Raw genomic sequence first — 19,812 nt, 5'->3', positions numbered from 1 at the left:
GTATTATTTTTACAGACATTTAAATTTGTTGATTAAAACAATCAATAATATTTAATTTATGACCTAAAAAGCAACCCTCCTCTCTCCCTCCTTCATTTCTTTTTCTTCCTCTATTTTTCTTTACATCAAACAACACAAACCCCCCCACACACGCGCGCGCGCGCGCACATAATTGTATCTCAAATCAACCTCCCACTACAAATTCAGTCACCCCAACACTTAGTTTGTTAGCATCTTGTTTCAGTTCAAATTTGTTAATTTTTGTTGCATATGTCATGACTCAATTTTAACCCCTATTTTTGTATATTTAAAAAAATAAAAAAAATTCAAAAACTAATATGTTTTTTCAGTAGTTTTATTTAATTTCTATGTGTCAAAAAAACAAATCTTGTAAATAAAAAAAAATGCAAAATGAAAAAATAAAAAAACAATTAAATACAAAGAAGATAGGGTTTGAAATTGGATTGATAATTGAGCTTCACAAGCGAAAATAAAGTTTGAAAAATTTTAAATCATAATTGAGATTTGAATTGAAGAGTACATCAAAGAAAAGAGTTTAATTTGATTTGATTTTGCTAAGAGCGGAAGAAACTTGAAGTTCGTTGATTTTGAAATAAATAGTCAAATTAGAAATTAATGAAGATTTGAATTGAAGAAGAAAAGTCAGAATTGGAAGTTAGATTGATAAAAATTGTATAATTAGAGATATAATTAAAAAGAAAAAGGTGATTTAGGGTAAATTGAATGAAATTGAAAAAAATCAAAATCCAAGGATTGTAATGAGAAGAAGGAATGTCTACCTGTATTCTTACTCCAGTCCATTTCAATCCATATAATTCAATTTAGTCCAAATTGATTCATTGATTTCAATCATATCAGTCCAATTGGATTAATTTATTCAATTTTTAATTCCAGAGATTGTAATCACCCAACTATAGCCAGATTCTTGAGCAGTTAAACCCCAAAATCCTGCAATTAATTTCAGATTTTGGATTGCAGTCCTAAGCAATTAAGTCCAGATACCAATCTCCCAATTCCAGGAAATCAGCTATGGAATTCTCTCCTTCAAAATTTCCTGCATCAAATCCCAAACTTTCAGCTTCATTCTCTCCTTCAAAAAGGCATGAACAAGAGACAACCAGGGGGGCCTCTCATTCAGCTAAAAGGATTGACCATACACAGAGCCTTCATGATCCATTTCCTTCAAACGCCATAACTACCCAGTTCCATTCCTCTTATTTCCCACACAGAGACCATCGTCATTGCCATTCCAGTTCCACTGTCCAGATTAACCATAACCACAACACCTCAATAGACTACCAAGTGACCTCTCCAGCCAACCATCGATCACTGATACTATATTTCAGAACTACCAGCCTCTCATTCAACTAAAGGATTCACATAACAGCACACCCTAGACCAACAACACAAAAGCTTCCATCCTTCACTCTCGGCCCCAGCCCTGCCCAACCAGCAGCAGCCTCTCCATCTTGCATCTACCCGCGAGAACAACTATCAGATTGACCACCATGGATTAGCCACTACCAAAACCAATTAAACCATATATCCACGACCAGCCCTTGCTTTAACATCCGAAACCACCAAAGTCACCCACTGCCAGCGTCTTCTTCTTCTTTTTTCTTCTCTCATCAACCCAAACCAGCCTTCATCCCCATCTACAGACGAGAGCCCAGAAATTCCATTCCCACAGTGAGCCCCACCACTGTACACCCAAGCCTCCATTTTCACCATCATCAACCACCCACGGCTGACCCATCAGGGCTCCAGCCCTTCCCTTCATCACCAATAAGCAGCACCAAAGGAAACCCATTTCCAAGTCATCCCCAAATACAGCCCCCAACGAACCCAACTCGCAGCACCCGTAACCTCTCCTTCATCCACAAAGAACTGAGACTGTAATCACCATACAGACCCAAAAACCCACAATCACAGCCTTCCACCGACAGCTCCCTCTCCATTTTAAAAAATACCAGCACAGGAACAAAGGAGGGGACTAAGGAAAGAGAACCTCCAGAAAAAATCAAACCTGAAACCCATGGTCTACCTCGCATAGCCAACACAACAAAAAGAGAAAGAAACAGCCACAATGAAGAGAAGAGTTGAATATTGGTCACGGTCTTTCTTTTTAGAATGAGAGAAGGCTGAGAATGTTGAGAAGTTTTTTGTAACAAAATAAACCAGTGATTTTGTCTTTGCTGTACAGGGAATAATTCCGTAATATTTTCCGCTCATAGGATTTAATAATTTGCATTGAGTAAGGGAAGTGTTCGAAGTTGTTGGTATTTCTTAAAAATTTAAAATTTATTTTTAAAAAATTTATTTTTTTATATTTTTAAATATATATTAATATTAAAAATTATTTTTAAAAATTAAAAATATTATCTTAATATATTTCTGAATAAAAAATATTTTAAACTATATTTATTATCAAACTCTTAAACATCGTCTAAATATAATTTAATCAATACTTACTGAAATACAATGATGTACATCAGGTTCGTTTTTAAAAAACCCACAAAAATAAATGTTCTAAAATCCAATCTTATTTTTACTATCTTCATGCATCCAACGCCTACTTAAAAACAAAACAATTTAATTTACATGTTTTTTTTTTTTTTTAAGGATCAATGTCTAGATTTCAAATCAAATATGAGTTACGTTACTCTTAACAATTTCAACAAAAAATCCTTTTTAGAACTTAATGTCAAACATCTTCAACAATTCTTTTATTTTCAAGGAACTAATATCATTTTCTAATATGTCTAAAGATCAACGTCAAACTTTTCACAAAATTAGAAATACAAAAATAACTAAAAATAATTAGAATAATTGATGGCAATCAAAAAGATAAATTTAAGAAAAAAAACACATAATAAAGGTAATCTTTCATAAGAAAGAATGCTGGAAGGGTAATGTTGTTCTTTCCTTCGGTATAACTAACATTTTACCTGAATCTCTGAAACCAGTACTAATTTTTAGGATCCCTTGTTTCCTTTAATTACTAAGTGGCAACTCCAATTTTGTATTTTGCCCTCTTTCTGCAACGTTTGCTGAGGTGCAACAACATATTTTTGTAGTGTGTGTGTGTATTATTTGAGTGTTTACTTGTTTTATAGCTTTTTCTCATAGAAATCTAGTGTATGAATGTATGATTTGTTTATGGTAGAGTTTGTTTGAGATTTTTTAAAATTGTATTTGTTTATAAATTGATGAAATTTATTTTAAATTTGTGACTTAGGTGTTTTGTGATGAAATAAATAATGATTTATTTAACGGGTTCGTTTTATGTTTTATCAGTTTCATTGTTGAGTTAAAATTTTCAGTAAATATATAGAAATTTAAATTTATGTAGATAATTGATAATGAATTAGTTGAACTATTAAAATAGTTTGAACAAGTTTAAGTTAAACCAATGTTCTTTAATTTATTTAGTTTACGTAATTAATTAATACATTTTGTCATCAATATTCTATATAGGTTTGACATAAGTAATGGATAATCGTTCATGGATGTATCGAGATTCACCAAAATTGTTGTGTAGGATGAATTATTGTAATGAGATTTAGGGTTTTATTAATTATATACTATTTAATCCAAGAAATATTAGTGGAAACGATATTAAATATTCATATAAAAAATGTTAAAATAAAAAGTTTATTGATCCAAATGTTGTAACTACAAATCTTCTTCAAAAAAGGTTCATGGAGAAATACTTGTGTTAGTTTGCACATGGAGAACCATATGTTCCTCATGAGATCATGGTAGAAAAGATAGTTGGGTTAACTTCTAGTTTTAGCAATGTGCATGAAGTTATAAATGACAATAGTAATCATCGTCAGAATATGGTTATGGATATGATGAGAATGAATTAGGGTTATGTCGGTCAATCTCCAATAGTAGATGAAGAATTCAATATAGACGCGACCAAGATTTTTGATCTTTTGAAAGACTCCGACGAACTATTATGGGATAGGTGCACAAATCACAGTAAATTATCGGTCATTGCACATATGTTCACCATCAAGTCAAATCATGAGTTGAGTGAAATCGGTTATAATAGAATTCTTGAATGGGCAAAAGCATTTTACTTGAAGGGAATAGGCTGATAGAGAACTTTTATGCTACCAAATCCATGATGAAACCCCTCGGCCTAGGATAACATAAAATTGACATATGTCTAAACTTCTACATGTTGTACTACCTTTAAAATATAGAGTTGAACGAGTGTAAAACATGTGGCATGCTCGTTCTAAACCCAAAACCTACGGCTTTTATCGTATATAGAAAACTTATATGCTTTCTAATCACAACTAGACTGCAAATGTTATTGATGTCACCAACCACTACTAAGCACATGACATGGCATCATTTACATGATGTGATGGATGGAGTGATGATGCACTTTTCTGATGGTGAAGCCTATAAATATTTTAATAGGGTGCATCCTTAGTTTTCAATGGAATTAAGGTACATGCATCTTGGTCATGTACATACGAATTCAATCCATTCGATTCACTGTTACTTCTTATCCTTGTTGGTCGGTGATACTAACGGTTTATAACTTGCCACTATAGATGTGTTTGATATCAGAGTACATATTTTTATCTACGATCATACTCAGCCCTAATAGTCTAGGTCAAAATATAGATATTTGTCTTGGTCTGTTGATTAATGAGTTGAAATAGTTGTGGTTATCCAGGGCTTTGACATATAATGTATCGAGGACACAAAAGTTTTAGATGAAGGCAACTTTGATGTGAACTATCAATGATTTTCCTGTGTATGGAATGGTTTTTAGTTGGAGCACGCATGTAAAACTAGCATGTCCATATTGTATGAAAAATAACAAGACATTTATGTTAACAAATGATTGTAAAATGCCTTTTTTTTTTAATTTCCACCAATGATTTTTGCTAACGGGTCACAAGTATAGAAAAGACTTCTTTGTTAGCAGAGTTGAAAAGGATGTTACACCTTCGCTACTGTAAAGTGAAGAATTCTATGATATGGTATTGGAGTACGATGATATTGTGTGTGCATGGTTTTCAATCCAATAAGCAGAAATTTCCTGGTTTTGATTTGACCATAATTGGGTAAAGCGAAGTATTTTCTAGAAGTTTTCTTAGTGGAAGACTAATCTTCTATGCCATAACCTTGATGTCATGCACATTAAAAATAATGTGTTAGGAAATATTTTTAACATGGTTATGGACGTGAAAGGGAAGACAAACGACAACATCAAGACTAGAATGGATATATCTTTGTTTTGTCACCATAAAAATATAGAGTTGGTTTATGATGGGTCACGTGTCGCAAAGCTCAAAGCCAGCTTCGCCTTAAAAAATAATACATAGTTACTTGTCTATCAATGACTTAAGAGTCTGTGTTTTTCTGATAGACATGCTTCAAATATATCAAGGTTGGTGAATTTGAAAGATTGCAGATTGTAAAGGGGCTGCATTACTAGGGTTAGAAAGTAAAATTCTTAATTTATAGTATCTTGTTTAGATACAATATATGGATGTTTTAGTAGATACTTTTATGTGTTAGTAGAATAGGTTTAAGTTCAAGAAAAAACTGATTGTATCATACTATATTAGTATCTTAAAACGAACATAACATGAAATCTAACTGTTAGTTTAGACTCAAATTTTTCCATATGATTCTACATGCAGTTCTCACATGGAAAGTCACTCTATTGTTTACTGAATAGTTGTATCTCAATAGTCAGAATTTTGTTATTTTTTTCTAGAAGTTTTTGGATTTATTATTTTATTTTAGATTCTGTTTTAATTTCCTAAATGCCTTTACACTTTAGATTATTTCTTAGTAAAGATAGGTTTTTTTAACTTATTTAAATATCTTGTAAACCTCTTGAAGATATAGCCATTATGTAATTATTTTCTTTGTGAATTTAGAATTCATTCGCAACTCTTTTAAATGTATGTGTTGTTGTTGTTGTAGCTTTTACCTGCATCATATAGCCTTGGGACTTAAATTGTATCTTTTACCTGCATCGATCATTGTAGTTTTAGGCAAGCTCGCTGCTCATATAACAAATCTAGGAAAAAAAGAGAGAGACTTACATTATAGAATTTGAAACCCGAAACAACAAAAAATCATTACAAATGTTCCAACTTGCAATTATGACAAACCTTCAAATAATGCAGGCACATGTAATCAAAATATACACAATATTTAAAATCCCAGGTGCATAATTGCTTTCGTTGGTCTGTGACTATATATGAATACCTGTAACTTCCCAAAAAATCGAACATGGGCACCTCAATCCTCCTCCAAGAAATATCTATTTGTATTCTATACATTCCATTTACCCAATTTAGTATATTACTATAGTTAATAAGGATAGTTTTATTACAATAAGAGGCCATGTCAAAGTTCAGTATGAACAATGCGGTCGTTGTTGGAATCTGCAAGCTCAACCTTTTCTTCCGTCACGTCGTTGAGAATGTAGTCTTGGGAAACTTCTGTCTGCTCGAAGAAACTATAGTCTTTGTCATGGGAAGTTAAGCAATCAGCTGATGGGTGAACAATGCCATATCCAAAGCCTTCGGCCGAATTGCAGTAGGTCTCTACTGTGCCATCCTCCTTCTCCAAGTTTACGTTGCTCAGGACTATGGTGCTGCAAGGAGCTGTGTCACTGCAGGAAAACTTCATCGCTTTTGCACTCTTTGTAGTGCCACTAATATTGCGGTACATGATCTCGCTAATTCTCACTGCTGATGTCTAAAAAAACGAGCAAAATTCTGATCAGATGACTAGGATAGTTATTAAAGAGTAGGTTGTCAAGTATGAATCTAGCACAAAAAATGGAATACGTACCTGGTTTTGGCACGATTTCGGGGAATCACAGTAGAATTGGTCAATGATGATGGGGTTATCAACATTGTCCATCCTGACATTTTCAAAACGTACCCCGCGAACATAACCATTACCTCCCTGCAGCATATAGAGATCCAGAGAGGATATTAGCAGGGGATTTTAGATGCATACTCCATCGAACATTCCTCAAGTCTTGTGAGAGAATATAATTTAAGCACTTCCAGAATCCGAACAGTTTTAACTATGTCCTAGAGTATTACCTGCCAAGTCTTAATCCTGACGCCATTCGTTGTCTCCCTGATAAGTGCAGTATCCAGGACCACCTTTGTGACTATGCCTGTTGAGTTGTCCTTCCCTAGACTTCCAATGCTGAGTGACAGAATTTAAAAGAAAAGGGTTAATAATGAAAACTTGGAATTTCAGTCCCAGCTCTTCTGTATAGATGATGGTAAAACTTGGCCTATAACATCTTCCTTTATGGGATATGACATGATGGCTAGAATCTCATATTTAACTCAACCTGACTCCATGTCCCGGTCCACAATATATTCCCTTCATCTTAATCGCAGAGCTACCGTTGACAATCGAGATGCAATCGTCACCTGAATATACCATAGAATCAACAAAATATGCAACCTGTCAGAAAGTTTGCCAATAATATCCCCAAGATCTCCATTCTAATTATGATATTCTTTACTTGGAGAATAGATGAGGAAAATAATGGGGTTAACGTCTGAAAACCTGTTCCGATTTTGCAATCCTGGAGAACCACATTAGTTGATTGAGTAATATGGATTCCATCAGTGTTAGGACTGTCTCCAGGTGATGAGACAGTAACTTTAGATATTCTCACGGATGCTGACTTGGAAATCACAAAATTCATCTGCTGGCTGTTCTTGATAGTAAGACCTTTTACTTTCACTGCTGAGCTTGAATCAATGGTCAATGCCTGCAAAGGCCTCATTGGTTAAATCCCTGACAATCTGCATAGTTTCTTTTTTCTCCCCGGAAGGATGAATTATATAATGAAGGGAAAAAGATCCTTACTGTTGGTGCACCTCTGCAAGGCTGTAAAGAAAGAAAAAGGAGTGTTAAATTCTGACCTATTCAAGTAGCGAAGCATGGATTAAACTATAGACTAGAATTTTTGAATAATCACATTGGACTTGTTCTTTTTGCAAGATGACGCCCACCATTTGCTGCCTGATCCATCAATAACTCCATTCCCTTGGAAGAGGACTCCGTTCAGCTTAGAGAAATCAAGCCATAGTCGAGCGAGATCGGGGTCCCAGTTCTTAGGCTCATCAGGTGCTACAATTGTTCCATCTATCTGCAAAGTCGTGATGACAACAAATTGTAAAAGGTGAGATTATAATGCAACTGTTCGACAACATCTGCCAAGAAAGTGACAACAATTTCTGAAATATAAATTTGGATAGATTTCACTTGAAGCAACGTAGAAAATTACCTGGATGATCAACTTATCTTCACAAGGGCCCTTAAATCTTGTTGCATTAACTAAATAACGGCGCCCGGAGGGAACCAAGAATACTGATTTTGGGATAGCACAGGCGGTGCCCCAAGCTTTCACAAATGCCTAGTAATATCATAACAGAACATGTAACCTGATTAGGACTATAGTCAATGTTGTTTATTTAGCTTTAGGCTAGCAGATATATAATTTGGGGAATATGTGAGATTCAAAAAGTGGACTTTAACCTAGAAAGATCAATCATTAAAGTAAGTGACACAGTACTGAAAACCTTTAAAATAATTTCAAGATTTCTAATATGCACCTGGGTGTCATCAGAAATTCCATCTCCAACAGCGCCAAAGCTATCAACATTCACAAGAACCTTGCCACCTCGTTCACTAGTCCATGACGGGATATCGAAAAGTTCCACATCATCTTCATCGTCTATCTCAAAGCTTTCAAGCTCCTCAAGCATGGCAAAGTTGTTGTACACCAAGTTTTCAGCAACTCCATTAACCAATATCAGCAAACCAAGCAAGGTAATGATGAATAATTTATCCATGATTGTGTAATGTGGATGTTGTACTTGAATGATTGGTTCATATAAATTGTTCCAAACATTGGATTTTAATTTATATGTGCATATTAGATTTGGAAATGAAGGGTTATGGGGGTTATGTCTTGGCTTAAAAGTTCATGAAGGAGCTACCTTTTTTACAAGCCTCGGACTTAAAGTACAAGGGAAATAAGAGTTCTTTGCTTTACTCTTCAACCAATAAACACAAGTTCACTTTCTGCCTTTGCCCTGTCTTAGTTTCCAAGGAGTAATGACTAATGCCTCCATAGCTTGCTCCTCACCTCCTCTAGTGGTCCAAAAAGAACTTTGTCTGCCATGATCAGCTCTTCCATGAACTTCACTTCTACGAGCATCGAGGACATTGTGTGCAGCAAGGCATTTTTTTTCTCAACATGGAGCTGTATGCACTTCCAGTTCTGTATATTGTAAAGTTCACTGATTACGGCCCCTGCCCGAGCCCCCATGTATGACTGTTAGGTTCTGCTGTTGACCCTGTAGCTGTAAGGATGCGAGTGATATAATCTTACAGTCAATAGCGCAGCTTGGATCCCTTGGCGGAGAAGAATGACCTGTTTAACACTCCGTTTCCAGGAATTAATATCAAAATTTAATGGGACCAAAATTATATATCATTATTTTTTTTATCTATTTTACTAAAATTATTTAATAAGGAAAGTTAGTGAAAAAATGATGCTTAGTTTAATAAAAATCTGAAAAACATAGAAATTTATATTTTAAATTATTTAATTAGAAACCAAAAAAGATATTTAATTAATTTTATATCTAATATATATATTTATATTTAAATATTTTATTTATAGTATTTATCACATTTATATCAAGTGCCTTGGATTTATCTTTGTTTTTACAATCTGCATTCATAATTAAGAGGGTTATGAATTTAACTTTGATCTTCACTTATATCAACCAACTGGATCCATTCCTTAAACGCCTAATACACTTAGTCTTTCCTTCCAAAATTCAACACGATTTCTTGTTTTAGTGGTTTCAATATAATTTGCCTCTAAAAAATCTATATTCGGCCGGGGCCTAACAGTGGCAAAATTAAATATTGCTAACGAAAACGTGGCTTTGAAGGCAGATTTTTTATTTCTTTCTGACTAATTCTAACTCAACAGCATTATATTATTTTATTTTATTTTTTTGTTAGTGCCCAAGAAGAGTTGTAGAAAAGACAAAAACAAGTTTGGTTGCAAAAATAAAAATATAAAATACAAAATAAATCTGTTTTTAAGACAGTTTTGTAGTGAATTTCTGTCATTTGAAAATAATATAGGGGCATGTACCCTTTGTCTCCATTGTGTTTATCTCTGTACTGGCCAAATGCTTAGTGCTTTAAATGGACTTATGATGAAGACATAATTAGCTATACATTTCTAACATCTTGCGAAAGGACATCAACTATTGACCTGATCTTTTGTTCTTCTAGGTTCTGGCCTTCGCCTTATTTGTCCTATTTTCAGTTAATTTTTAATATTATTACTGACATTGTGATGTGGTTTGTTATTGTGTATGCAATATTGCAAAAGCAAGCATGCCTTAATTAACTAATGGCAAACCAGCTGACATTTGCAGCATATGACCACAATATCAACTTTCTACGTAGATTTTAGCTCACAGGAGAGCATAACTATTGCATCATATGTATCACTTTCCTACAAATTACTTTTGGCAAGGTGAACCTCAAGTTTTGAGAAGTAGAGTGCAAAATAGTGGTGAATGAAGGGTTGTTTAGGGTGTAAGAAGTAGTGGAAAATGAGATGGAATTGTTAAGAGTTTCTTGAGAGACATTGTAGAAAACTATTTTGGATTGAAAGCAATGAAACTATCGATGGTGATAACAGAAGAACCAGAAGTATTGAGTAACGAAAGAGAGAGAAGGAACCATATTGTTGCCTTTCTTGCTTCTCTGCTTTGCATTTTACAATTGGTCTGAGCATTCCTCTACTTCTACGAATCCAAACATCACTTTAGCTCAGCCAGTATCATTTAGTCAGGAGTCTCTTTTAACTTTTTGTTGGCTTGTTTTTCTTTGAGAAGGCTGAAAAGGAGCATAAACCCATTGGATTCATCAACTAGAAAGGTTCTAAGAATAGGTTCTGATTGATTTGAACTAGCAAAGTCGGAATTTCTTCTTTTGAGAATGAAAGATGGAATTCTGACTGTTGCAGCTTTAGCTTGGCCTAAGGTATGTATCTAGCTAAGTTTAGTCCAGATATGCTTAGTCTTGATGTATGAAAATTGGTCCGGAAATACTCTAAATGTCGAGTTTATTAGGCATGAAATCGATATATGCGTGTGCGATGCCTAACAAGTGGATTGGTTTGCAGATTTTATAAGTAATTCAGGTGCGTTTCAAAAAACCTAACAAGTGGATTGCTAATCTCAGAATTGTCTATCTGATGTCTGTGTTCTTCTATAAGACATTCTCTGCGTTTCAAAAAAAAAAAAAGTTGATTGATTTGCACACTAAAGATCCTCATTGCTTTGAAAAGTGATGCTACGCTTATGTTTAATTTCTGATTTTTTTTTGTTTCCACTTTTCTAATTGAAATTATAGTTTTAAAACTAGATGAGTCGAGAGCAAAGTGTAGCTCACAAGTAGAGAGGTTGATCTAAAAAAAATTTAAAAGGTAAAAATAATATCGTTTTAATCAAAATAATTTATTTTTAAAAAAAAAATCAGTTTTTTTTAGGTTTAACCCAGTTTATTCATTGCAGGTCAACCCAGGATTTTAAATAAGTTAAACAAAGTCCATTCTTCTTCTATTTGTTTTTTTTAAACTCAAACTGATATATCCCTTAGATCAATTAGATCCCGAGTTAACTAACGGTATAGATTTTATAGCTAGAATTAATGACACATCCCTATCCATAACCACGCAGTAAATTTTTCATTTGTAATATATATATATATATCAGTTGAACTTTATCTTCACTTGCATCAATGAGTTGGATTTATCTTTGAAAAACATGACAGTTAAAATATTTGCCGTGCAATCTTTTTATTACCCCTGTGTCAAAGTCAAGAATTCCAGAAAACTATAGACATAAGACATCAAGATTTCTAACATCTTGCCAAGGAAATAATTTGCTAACTGGTCAATTATTTCGGCACCGAATCCTGTGATGCTGTTCAGGATTACGTCTTACAATGGAAAGTAAAAATTGGTAAGGAAACATTGTTTCTTTAATACCACACCTGAGACATATTGGTGCATTTCTTTAAAATTTCTTATTCCTGTTTATACCAAACTTTAAACTATATTTATATTAAAAAACAATTCCTGGCTGTGATCTGATGGAGACGAGTATGGTGCACCTACCAAACATATCTGTAGCCATGAATTCTTCTTCAGTTTCTCATGGAAAATGGGAGAGGGGGGATGCTTTGTTCATGCCTGAAGAAGTTGTCAGGATCAACTTTGGTCTTCACCAGTCCCAATCTCCTGAAGTTATCCTTGAAGTATTTGGTGCCCCAAACACTTGCTTCCTTAAAGCTTGTGTTAGTCTTCTTGTTCATGCCCAAATCAAGGTCCCTATAATTGACATATGCAGTCCTTGGTTGAACATAAGGTTTCATGTACTCATAAACGTTCCTAATCCAATCTAGATGCTTTGCATCATTCTTTGAAGGATGATCCCAGCTGGTCATGTAGCGGATCATGAACAGGGTACCCTTTCTATGAGGGAAAGGAGTCTGATTTTCTGAAATTTTGCTCATCATTCCACCATAAGGAGTCAATGCTATATTAGGTCTCTCTTCTTCTAACAACCTTTCCCATAAACCTTCAAGTATGGTTTCAGGTATGGGTTCTTTTGCATAGTCTGACTTGGCTTTGAAGTAACCCTTGTATATATTCTTCCTTTCAAGTAGAAATTCAGGTGTTGTATCATTGGAGTATCCAGCTACAAAGAGCACAGAATTGATCCAGCTTGTTTCAATACAATCCTGTCTTGTCAAACCCAATTCAGGGAAGCTGTCTTGCATTACTCGGAGGAGTCTTTTGGCATCACCAAGAAACAAGGAAATGTAAGTGGTTGATACTGTTCTTTTTCCTCCGTTACGAGCACCAGCCAATTGTAAGGTGACTCTGATGAAGAGATCCTCATTAAGTTTATCAGCAACTTGTTGCCATCTATTAAGGATTTTGATAGCACCTTGTTCCAGGGTCTTAGTAATCTGAAAAACTGTCACAGTTGATGGAACTGGAACCAATTTTACTTTCCAGGCAGTAATGATTCCAAAGCTGCCTCCTCCACCTCCTCTAATTGCCCAGAAAAGATCTTTCCCCATGGCTTTCCTGTCAAGAACTCTTCCATGAACATCAACTATGCGAGCGTCGATCACATTGTCTGCTGCTAGGCCATATTTCCTCATCAGATAACCATAAGCTCCTCCTGTAATGTGCCCACCAATACCTATGGTGGTGCAAAGACCAGCTGGGAAACCATGAGTTTTGCTTTTCTCAGCAATTCTATAGTAAAGTTCACCATTCGTGGCACCCACTTCAACCCATGCGCTACTATCATCGATATCGACACTAATGGATCGAAGGTTGGCAAGGTTTACAACAATGAATGGTTTTTCAATTTCAGAGACATAAGAGAGTCCCTCATAGTCATGGCCTCCACTAAGGACTCTAAGATGAATTCCAAGCTGCTTTGAGCAAATAACAGCAGCTTGGATGTGAGATTCCTGTAATGGAGTGAATATAAACTCTGGTTTTGGTAGTGAAGGCGTTGTGAATCTGGGGTTTTGAGCAGAAGATTGCAGAATAGTAGTGTATGAAGAGTTTTTTGGAGTGTACAAGATGGTGGAAAAGGGAAAGGAGAGTTCAGAATTTTGTGAGAGACACTGCAGAAAGCTATCCTGAATTGGAAGTGAGAGTAACAACGAAGGATGTAAAAATAGAAAAACAAAAAATAACAGAATGGAAGATCCTGAACAGGCCATTTTGCTTGTTTTTCCTGCTGCTTAGGCCTGTGTTTCAAGAACTCTTATAGAGAGCTGTGATCTGTGTATCATTTGGTCAAAACTCTATTTAATACTCTTTTTTCAGGGAACACAAACCCTCTAAAATAGATTTGCTTGTAAAGAAAAAAATCATAAAACTTGATAATAATTCATTAAATAAATCTTAATTACTCGTCAAACCAATCTTAAAGAAACTAAAATTACAGTGAGAGACTAATATGGAATCTTATTGTATTTTTAAAGATCAGGTTGTATTTTTTTTAAATTAAAAAAGTCAGACTAAAAATATCATAAATTCATAATTATACTAAAATTTTATCCATAATTCTTCTTTAAATATCCAGAACCTCCAAAGTCATGGTTTGCTTTTCCTATCAATTCTTACTCTATTAATTTTATTTTATTTTTAACATGACATCAGATTTAATAAACGATATAGAGGTCTAATGTGAATACCACGTGTTTGACCAAACCATTGAGATTTTTTTAATGTTAGTGCCTAAACGCGACTCGTCTTTTTGCAATCTTCGCATGTGGATAGAAAGAGACTTTATAGAGAACATGGAACACAAAATCCAAGCATATCTACCGTATAATATTAAAGAAAGGGCAACAAATAGCCAAGCATATCTATCGACTCATAAAAGATTCTTCTGAATGTCTAATAATTTAGCATATCAATCTCCTAAACAGGCAGAGGTGGAACAGGGGAGGCAAGCAGGTACAGGTCCTGCAAAGCATTTTAATTTTTTTTTATTTAGTATTTAAATATAAAATAGTATGATATTTTTATTTTAAATAAATAAGTTTTTTAATAATATATCTTGTTATATTAATTTTTACTTTTTTTAATAAATACTACTAGCTAATATATATATATTAATATAAAATGATGAAATTTTTTAATCATTAAAATAAAAATAATTATAGAGTTAATATAAAATACAAATAACATTACAAATGCCAATCTGTAGAAGTTATCCTTGAAGTATTTGGAACCCCAAACACTTGCTTCTTTAAGGCTTGTGTTAGTCTTCTTGTTCATGCCCACATCAAGGTCCCTATAATTGACATATGCAGTCCTTGGTTGAACATATGGGGTCATGTACTCATAAACCTTCCTAACCCAATCTAGATGCTTTGCAGCATTATCTGAAGGGCTTGTCCAGATGGTCATGTAGTGGATCATGAACAGGTTGCCCTTCCTATGAGGAAAAGGAGTCTGTTTTTCTGAGATTTTGCTCATCATTCCTCCGTAAGGAGTCAATGCTATTTGAGGAATCTCTTGTTCCAATAACATTTTACATAATTCCTCAAGTGTGGTTTCAGGAATTGGCTGTTTCGCAAAGTCTGACTTGGCTTTGAAGTAGTTTGAATATATATTCTTCCGTTCAAGTAAAAACTATGGTGCTGTGTCGTTGGAGTAACCAGCCAAATGCAGCACAGAGTTGATCCAGCTTGTTTCAATACAATCCTGTCTTGTCAAACCCAATTCAGGGAAGCTGTCTTGCATTACTTGGAGGAGTCTTCTGGCATCACCAAGAAACAAGGAAATGTAAGTGGTTGATACAGTTTTTTTTCCTCCGTTACCAGCACCAGCCAATTGTAAGTAGACTCTGATGAAGAGATCCTCGTCAAGTTTATCAGCAACTTGTTGCCATCTATTAAGGATTTTAATAGCACCTTGTTCCAGGGTCTTAGTAATCTGAAAAACTGTCACAGTTGATGGAACTGGAACCAATTTTACTTTCCAGGCAGAATTGATTCCAAAGCTGCCTCCTCCACCTCCTCTGATTGCCCAGAAAAGATCTTTCCCCATGGCTTTCCTGTCAAGAACCCTTCCATGAACATCAACTATGCGAGCGTCGATCACATTGTCTACTGCAAGGCCATATTTCCTCAACATAGAGCCATAAGCACCACCTGTGATGTGCCCACCAATACCAAGAGTGGTGGCAAGACCAGCCGGGAAGCCACGAGTTTTGCTTTTCTCAGCAATTCTATAGTAGAGTTCACCATTTGTAGCCCCCGCTTGAACCCATGCGCTGTTATCATCGATATCGACGCTAATGGATCGAAGTTTGGCAAGGTTTACAACAATGAATGGTTTTTCAATTTCAGATACATAAGAGAGTCCCTCATAGTCATGGCCTCCACTAAGGACTCTAAGATGAATTCCAAGCTGCTTTGAGCAAATAACAGCAGCTTGGATGTGAGATTCCTGTAATGGAGTGACTATAAACTCTGGTTTTGGTAACGAAGGCCTTGTGAATCTGGGGTTTTGAGCAGAAGATTGCAGAATAGTAGTGTATGAAGAGTTTTTTGGAGTGTACACGATGGTGGAAAAGGGAAAGGAGAGTTCAGAATTTTTTGAGAGACACTGCAGAAAGCTATCCTGAACTGGAAGTGAGAGTAGCAATGAAGGATGTAAAAATAGAAAAACAAAAAATAACAGAATGGAAGAGCCAGAACAGGCCATTTTGCTTCTTTTTTTCCTTCTGCTTAGGCTTAGGCGTGTGTTTTCAAGAATTCGTGTGTTGCGAGATTTCTCTTATAGATGTTAGGATATTGCCATTTTGTGGCAATACCCCTCTACTAATTATGGCTTAGTGGAAGCACCACTAGTGCCACAATTAGTGGCATGGCATGTTCTAAGGACTTATTGTGCATGTTCTAAGGACTTATTGTCCCCTCCATGATTGACCATATTTGCCAATAAAGTTGGCATATTTGTTGAGAGCAAAATGAAAGGGTTGAGAGAGAGAACGTGAGAATAGAGAGAAAAGAAAGAGCTGCAATTGCAGCAGCCTTGCTGCCATTACAGCAGCTGCAAGTGCAACAAAGAAAGCTGGGAGTAGAGTAGAGTAAAGTGAAGTGATCCTCCTCCTCCATGTATTTATTGTATTCTTTTTCTATCTCTAATAAAATGGACATCTCCCGTGGATGTAGGCGATTTGTCAAACCACGTAAAATATTGTGTCAGTGTGCTTTCCATCCTTTGAGCAATTATCAGAACATCACCGGTCAGATTTTCCCAACAATTGGTATCAGATCATTTGGTTTAAAGTGGTGTTTGATTTTTGCTCAAAAATGAAAGTTGTCAAAATTATGTTTTGACCATACCACTGTGTAGAGGAGGAAGAAACGAAGCCATGGGTGAAAACCGCGTCGAACTCGGACGTCGGAAACGTCCGCACGCGCCGTCACGCGCTGAAAGGGAGGCTGGCCACGCGCGCAGACACGCCCCACGAGTCTTCTTCACCTGGATGGGCTGACCCGACCCACGTGGCTGACCCGGATAAGAATGACGTCAACATGACATAATTGTGACGTCAGCATACACAGTAGCATGCCAAGGGTGACGTCATCATGATGTAAGCATGACGGCAGCATGTACAGGCAGCATGTCAGTGACCAGTCAGCATGACACGTCAGCACGGTGGGACCCACCTGCCATGTCATTTGCCAAGCCGTTTTTGAGCCGAGGGAGAAGATTCTGCGCAGCAGAGTCTACGTGCAACCGGATCTGAGATTGAAGCTGGGCCGCTCATCAGGCCAGAATTGTTTTGATCAAATCTTAGCCGTCTGAAATGCGATTTGGACGATTTTAGACTTGTTTCCAGCTAATTTGATCGTTCCAGATGCAATGGTATGGTCCGATCGTTGAAATTTGAGACCGAAAGTGATGGTGGTGAATTAACAAAAGAGATTGCTCGATCATGAGGCATCTAAAGGTCATAATGGTGGTCGATGGAGATGAAGAAGAAGAAGGTGCACATGTTTACCCAATTACATGTGCTGAATTGCTAAGTGGGGAGAATTTTTTTAGTTGCCTTGATGGAAGGCAAAATTGGGACACTCTAGACACCCGATCAAGTGGACAATTAGAGGTGTGGAGTGAAAATTGATGAAGACCAATCTTGACGAATCTAAGAACTGGTAGTCTCGCCAGATGTTGAGAAATCATGTATTAAACCAGTATATTCCAGATCACTTGTAAAGGAAAGCCGCAACAAAGCTAGCAAATGGTTGTATATACGGAAAGACAGTACGATGGATAGATATGGCCTAAGAAGTTCTGTCTAGGAGATTGGGTTTTAAACGGGACCAGTGTGACCCCTTCAATCTTTCTTGGGAACTTGCTTAGTTGAAGGATTATCCATACGGTACTATTTTTGTATATATAGCAGTTTGTAATGAAACGGTTGAAGACTAACAAAATAACGGCACAAAGGAACAGTTGGGTTTTGTATGTTCAAGGATCTGATGGAGTGGTGATTTCTCCAAAGAAATTAGATTCGGTGACTGTGATTTCTCAAAGGGAGAATTGATGAAGACCCTGATAATGAAAGAGAAGTACAGCAAAGGGATAAAGATTGGCACCCTATTTTGACTTGGATAGGTGTTGTGACAGGATAAGCTGCTGTCAAACATAAGCAAGGAATAGGGAGAAATCTAGAGAACAGAAATTGCACGATGGCACACGGAGATTGTGCAGGAGTACCCGTATGATCCAACGAGGTACTGTAATGAGATGACAGGTGCAAGGAGAAGAAGAGTTCCCAGATGAAGCTCAAAGCAGAGACTGTGTAGAAGTTGTACAACATGAAGTCTCTTGTGCTCTTGATGAAGACAACAAGTGAAGACCTTTCTAATGCATGTAAAGATGGAAAGAGAGCTGTTGAAGAAGCACCTAATTGAGGGGGTGCAAATGCCTATGATACAAGGCAACCGCCTATGATGAAAGGCGAAGACACCAAAGAGAGTTGGTGTAGGTGGAGCTGTCAAGCAGAAAGGCATAGAAGCTCCAAACATAGAAATCGAGGTGGAGGATTGCGAGGAGTATACCGCAAGTTTCTCTTTCTATGTAATCAGTAGCAGTGATCTCCCATAGTCCACATGGTGGTAGAGAATTTTAGAGCCACTTTGAAGCATCTCAACTGAATGAGGATGCGACCGTCTTATGACAACGAGCGAAGACACCTTAGAGAGAAGGTGTGAGGGCTATGATAAGAGCCCCATTTCAGACAGCCACATGATGACGAGCGGAGACACCTGAGGAGAAGGTGTGTGGGCCACAATATGAGCCCAGTTTAAAACGCCCCAAATCCAATGTGATGGCTAAATATGAGTGGACAGGTGTATAGCCAATGAAGTGGCTATGATGAGTATGGAGACAAATGCAGGATTGACTTTCATGAATATTGCCCTCGTGCTAAAGATCAATGAGCTAGAAGACATTTGCCTTGGACAATAAGTGGGTGACTTGTGGAGCATTAAGATGTGGCTGCTATGAAGGAGTAGAGGGCATGCGCAAGTTCCGGGAACAAGTTGACTCTTGTCAAGGTGGTGAGCTCGGTAATGGCATTGTACTACTCAGAGTATGAAGACAGATATGGATCAACCTTTAATGGGCTGCCCCCATGGTTAAAGGTGGAGAGCTACCTGGACTCTTACGACTAAGAGCGAGAGACTCACGGAGAAGTAAGGCGTGGTTCCTAGGGTGGAACAGAGGGCAGGCGCAACTCCTGGATGAGTAGACTCTTGGAAGAGTGGTGAGCTTGTGATCACATTGAAATACTCAATGACTGTCACACTTGGAAATATTCGTTTGAGGGGGTGTTGTAAGCCTTGATGTAAGGCTTGAAAAATCATTTCGGACCAAGCATGGTTGATACGCTCGAAGGGGAATATTGTGTTGAAGACGCTCTCAGAATGGAAACTTGGAAGAGCTGCAGAATGCAAGCTTGTGCTGAAGAAGTAAGAAAACAATTGCCCACACAAATGGCAAAGGGGGTGATTGTTAGGATATTGTCATTTTGTGGCAATACCCCTCCACTAATTGTGGCTTAGTGGAAGCACCATTAGTGCCACAATTAGTGGCATGTTTTAAGGACT

The 19,812-nt window shown here is 36.5% G+C and overlaps 3 protein-coding genes across 3 annotated transcripts; all 3 read right to left on the bottom strand.

Annotated features, from left to right (window-relative positions):
* Positions 1 to 6,083: 6,083 nt before the first annotated feature.
* On the bottom strand, positions 6,084 to 8,953 carry LOC7489119 (probable polygalacturonase At1g80170). Its single transcript, XM_002317055.4, has 9 exons — positions 8,661 to 8,953; positions 8,333 to 8,461; positions 8,024 to 8,194; positions 7,912 to 7,932; positions 7,606 to 7,813; positions 7,385 to 7,466; positions 7,125 to 7,233; positions 6,865 to 6,981; positions 6,084 to 6,768 (listed from the first exon to the last, which is right to left on the bottom strand). Exons 1-9 carry the CDS (start codon positions 8,898 to 8,900, stop codon positions 6,415 to 6,417), a joined length of 1,431 nt encoding a protein of 476 aa, XP_002317091.2. The 5' UTR covers positions 8,901 to 8,953; the 3' UTR covers positions 6,084 to 6,414.
* A 3,056-nt stretch (positions 8,954 to 12,009) lies between these two features.
* LOC7489118 (berberine bridge enzyme-like 13) lies at positions 12,010 to 13,954 on the bottom strand. The gene has a single exon (XM_052445452.1). The coding sequence runs from the start codon at positions 13,891 to 13,893 to the stop codon at positions 12,292 to 12,294; it is 1,602 nt and encodes a 533-aa protein (XP_052301412.1). The 5' UTR covers positions 13,894 to 13,954; the 3' UTR covers positions 12,010 to 12,291.
* Positions 13,955 to 14,591: 637 nt separating this feature from the next.
* Positions 14,592 to 16,473, bottom strand: LOC18103478 (berberine bridge enzyme-like 26). The gene is given in 2 exon segments (XM_024611641.2): positions 14,592 to 14,599; positions 14,830 to 16,473. Coding segments are annotated over 2 exon segments (1,572 nt in total). The 5' UTR covers positions 16,394 to 16,473.
* Between the last annotated feature and the right edge of the window lie 3,339 nt (positions 16,474 to 19,812).

The sequence above is a fragment of the Populus trichocarpa genome, chromosome 11, assembly GCF_000002775.5.
Source record: "Populus trichocarpa isolate Nisqually-1 chromosome 11, P.trichocarpa_v4.1, whole genome shotgun sequence".
In the NCBI taxonomy this organism is placed as follows: Eukaryota; Viridiplantae; Streptophyta; class Magnoliopsida; order Malpighiales; family Salicaceae; genus Populus; species Populus trichocarpa.
This window is presented reverse-complemented; position numbering and strand designations above follow the sequence as displayed.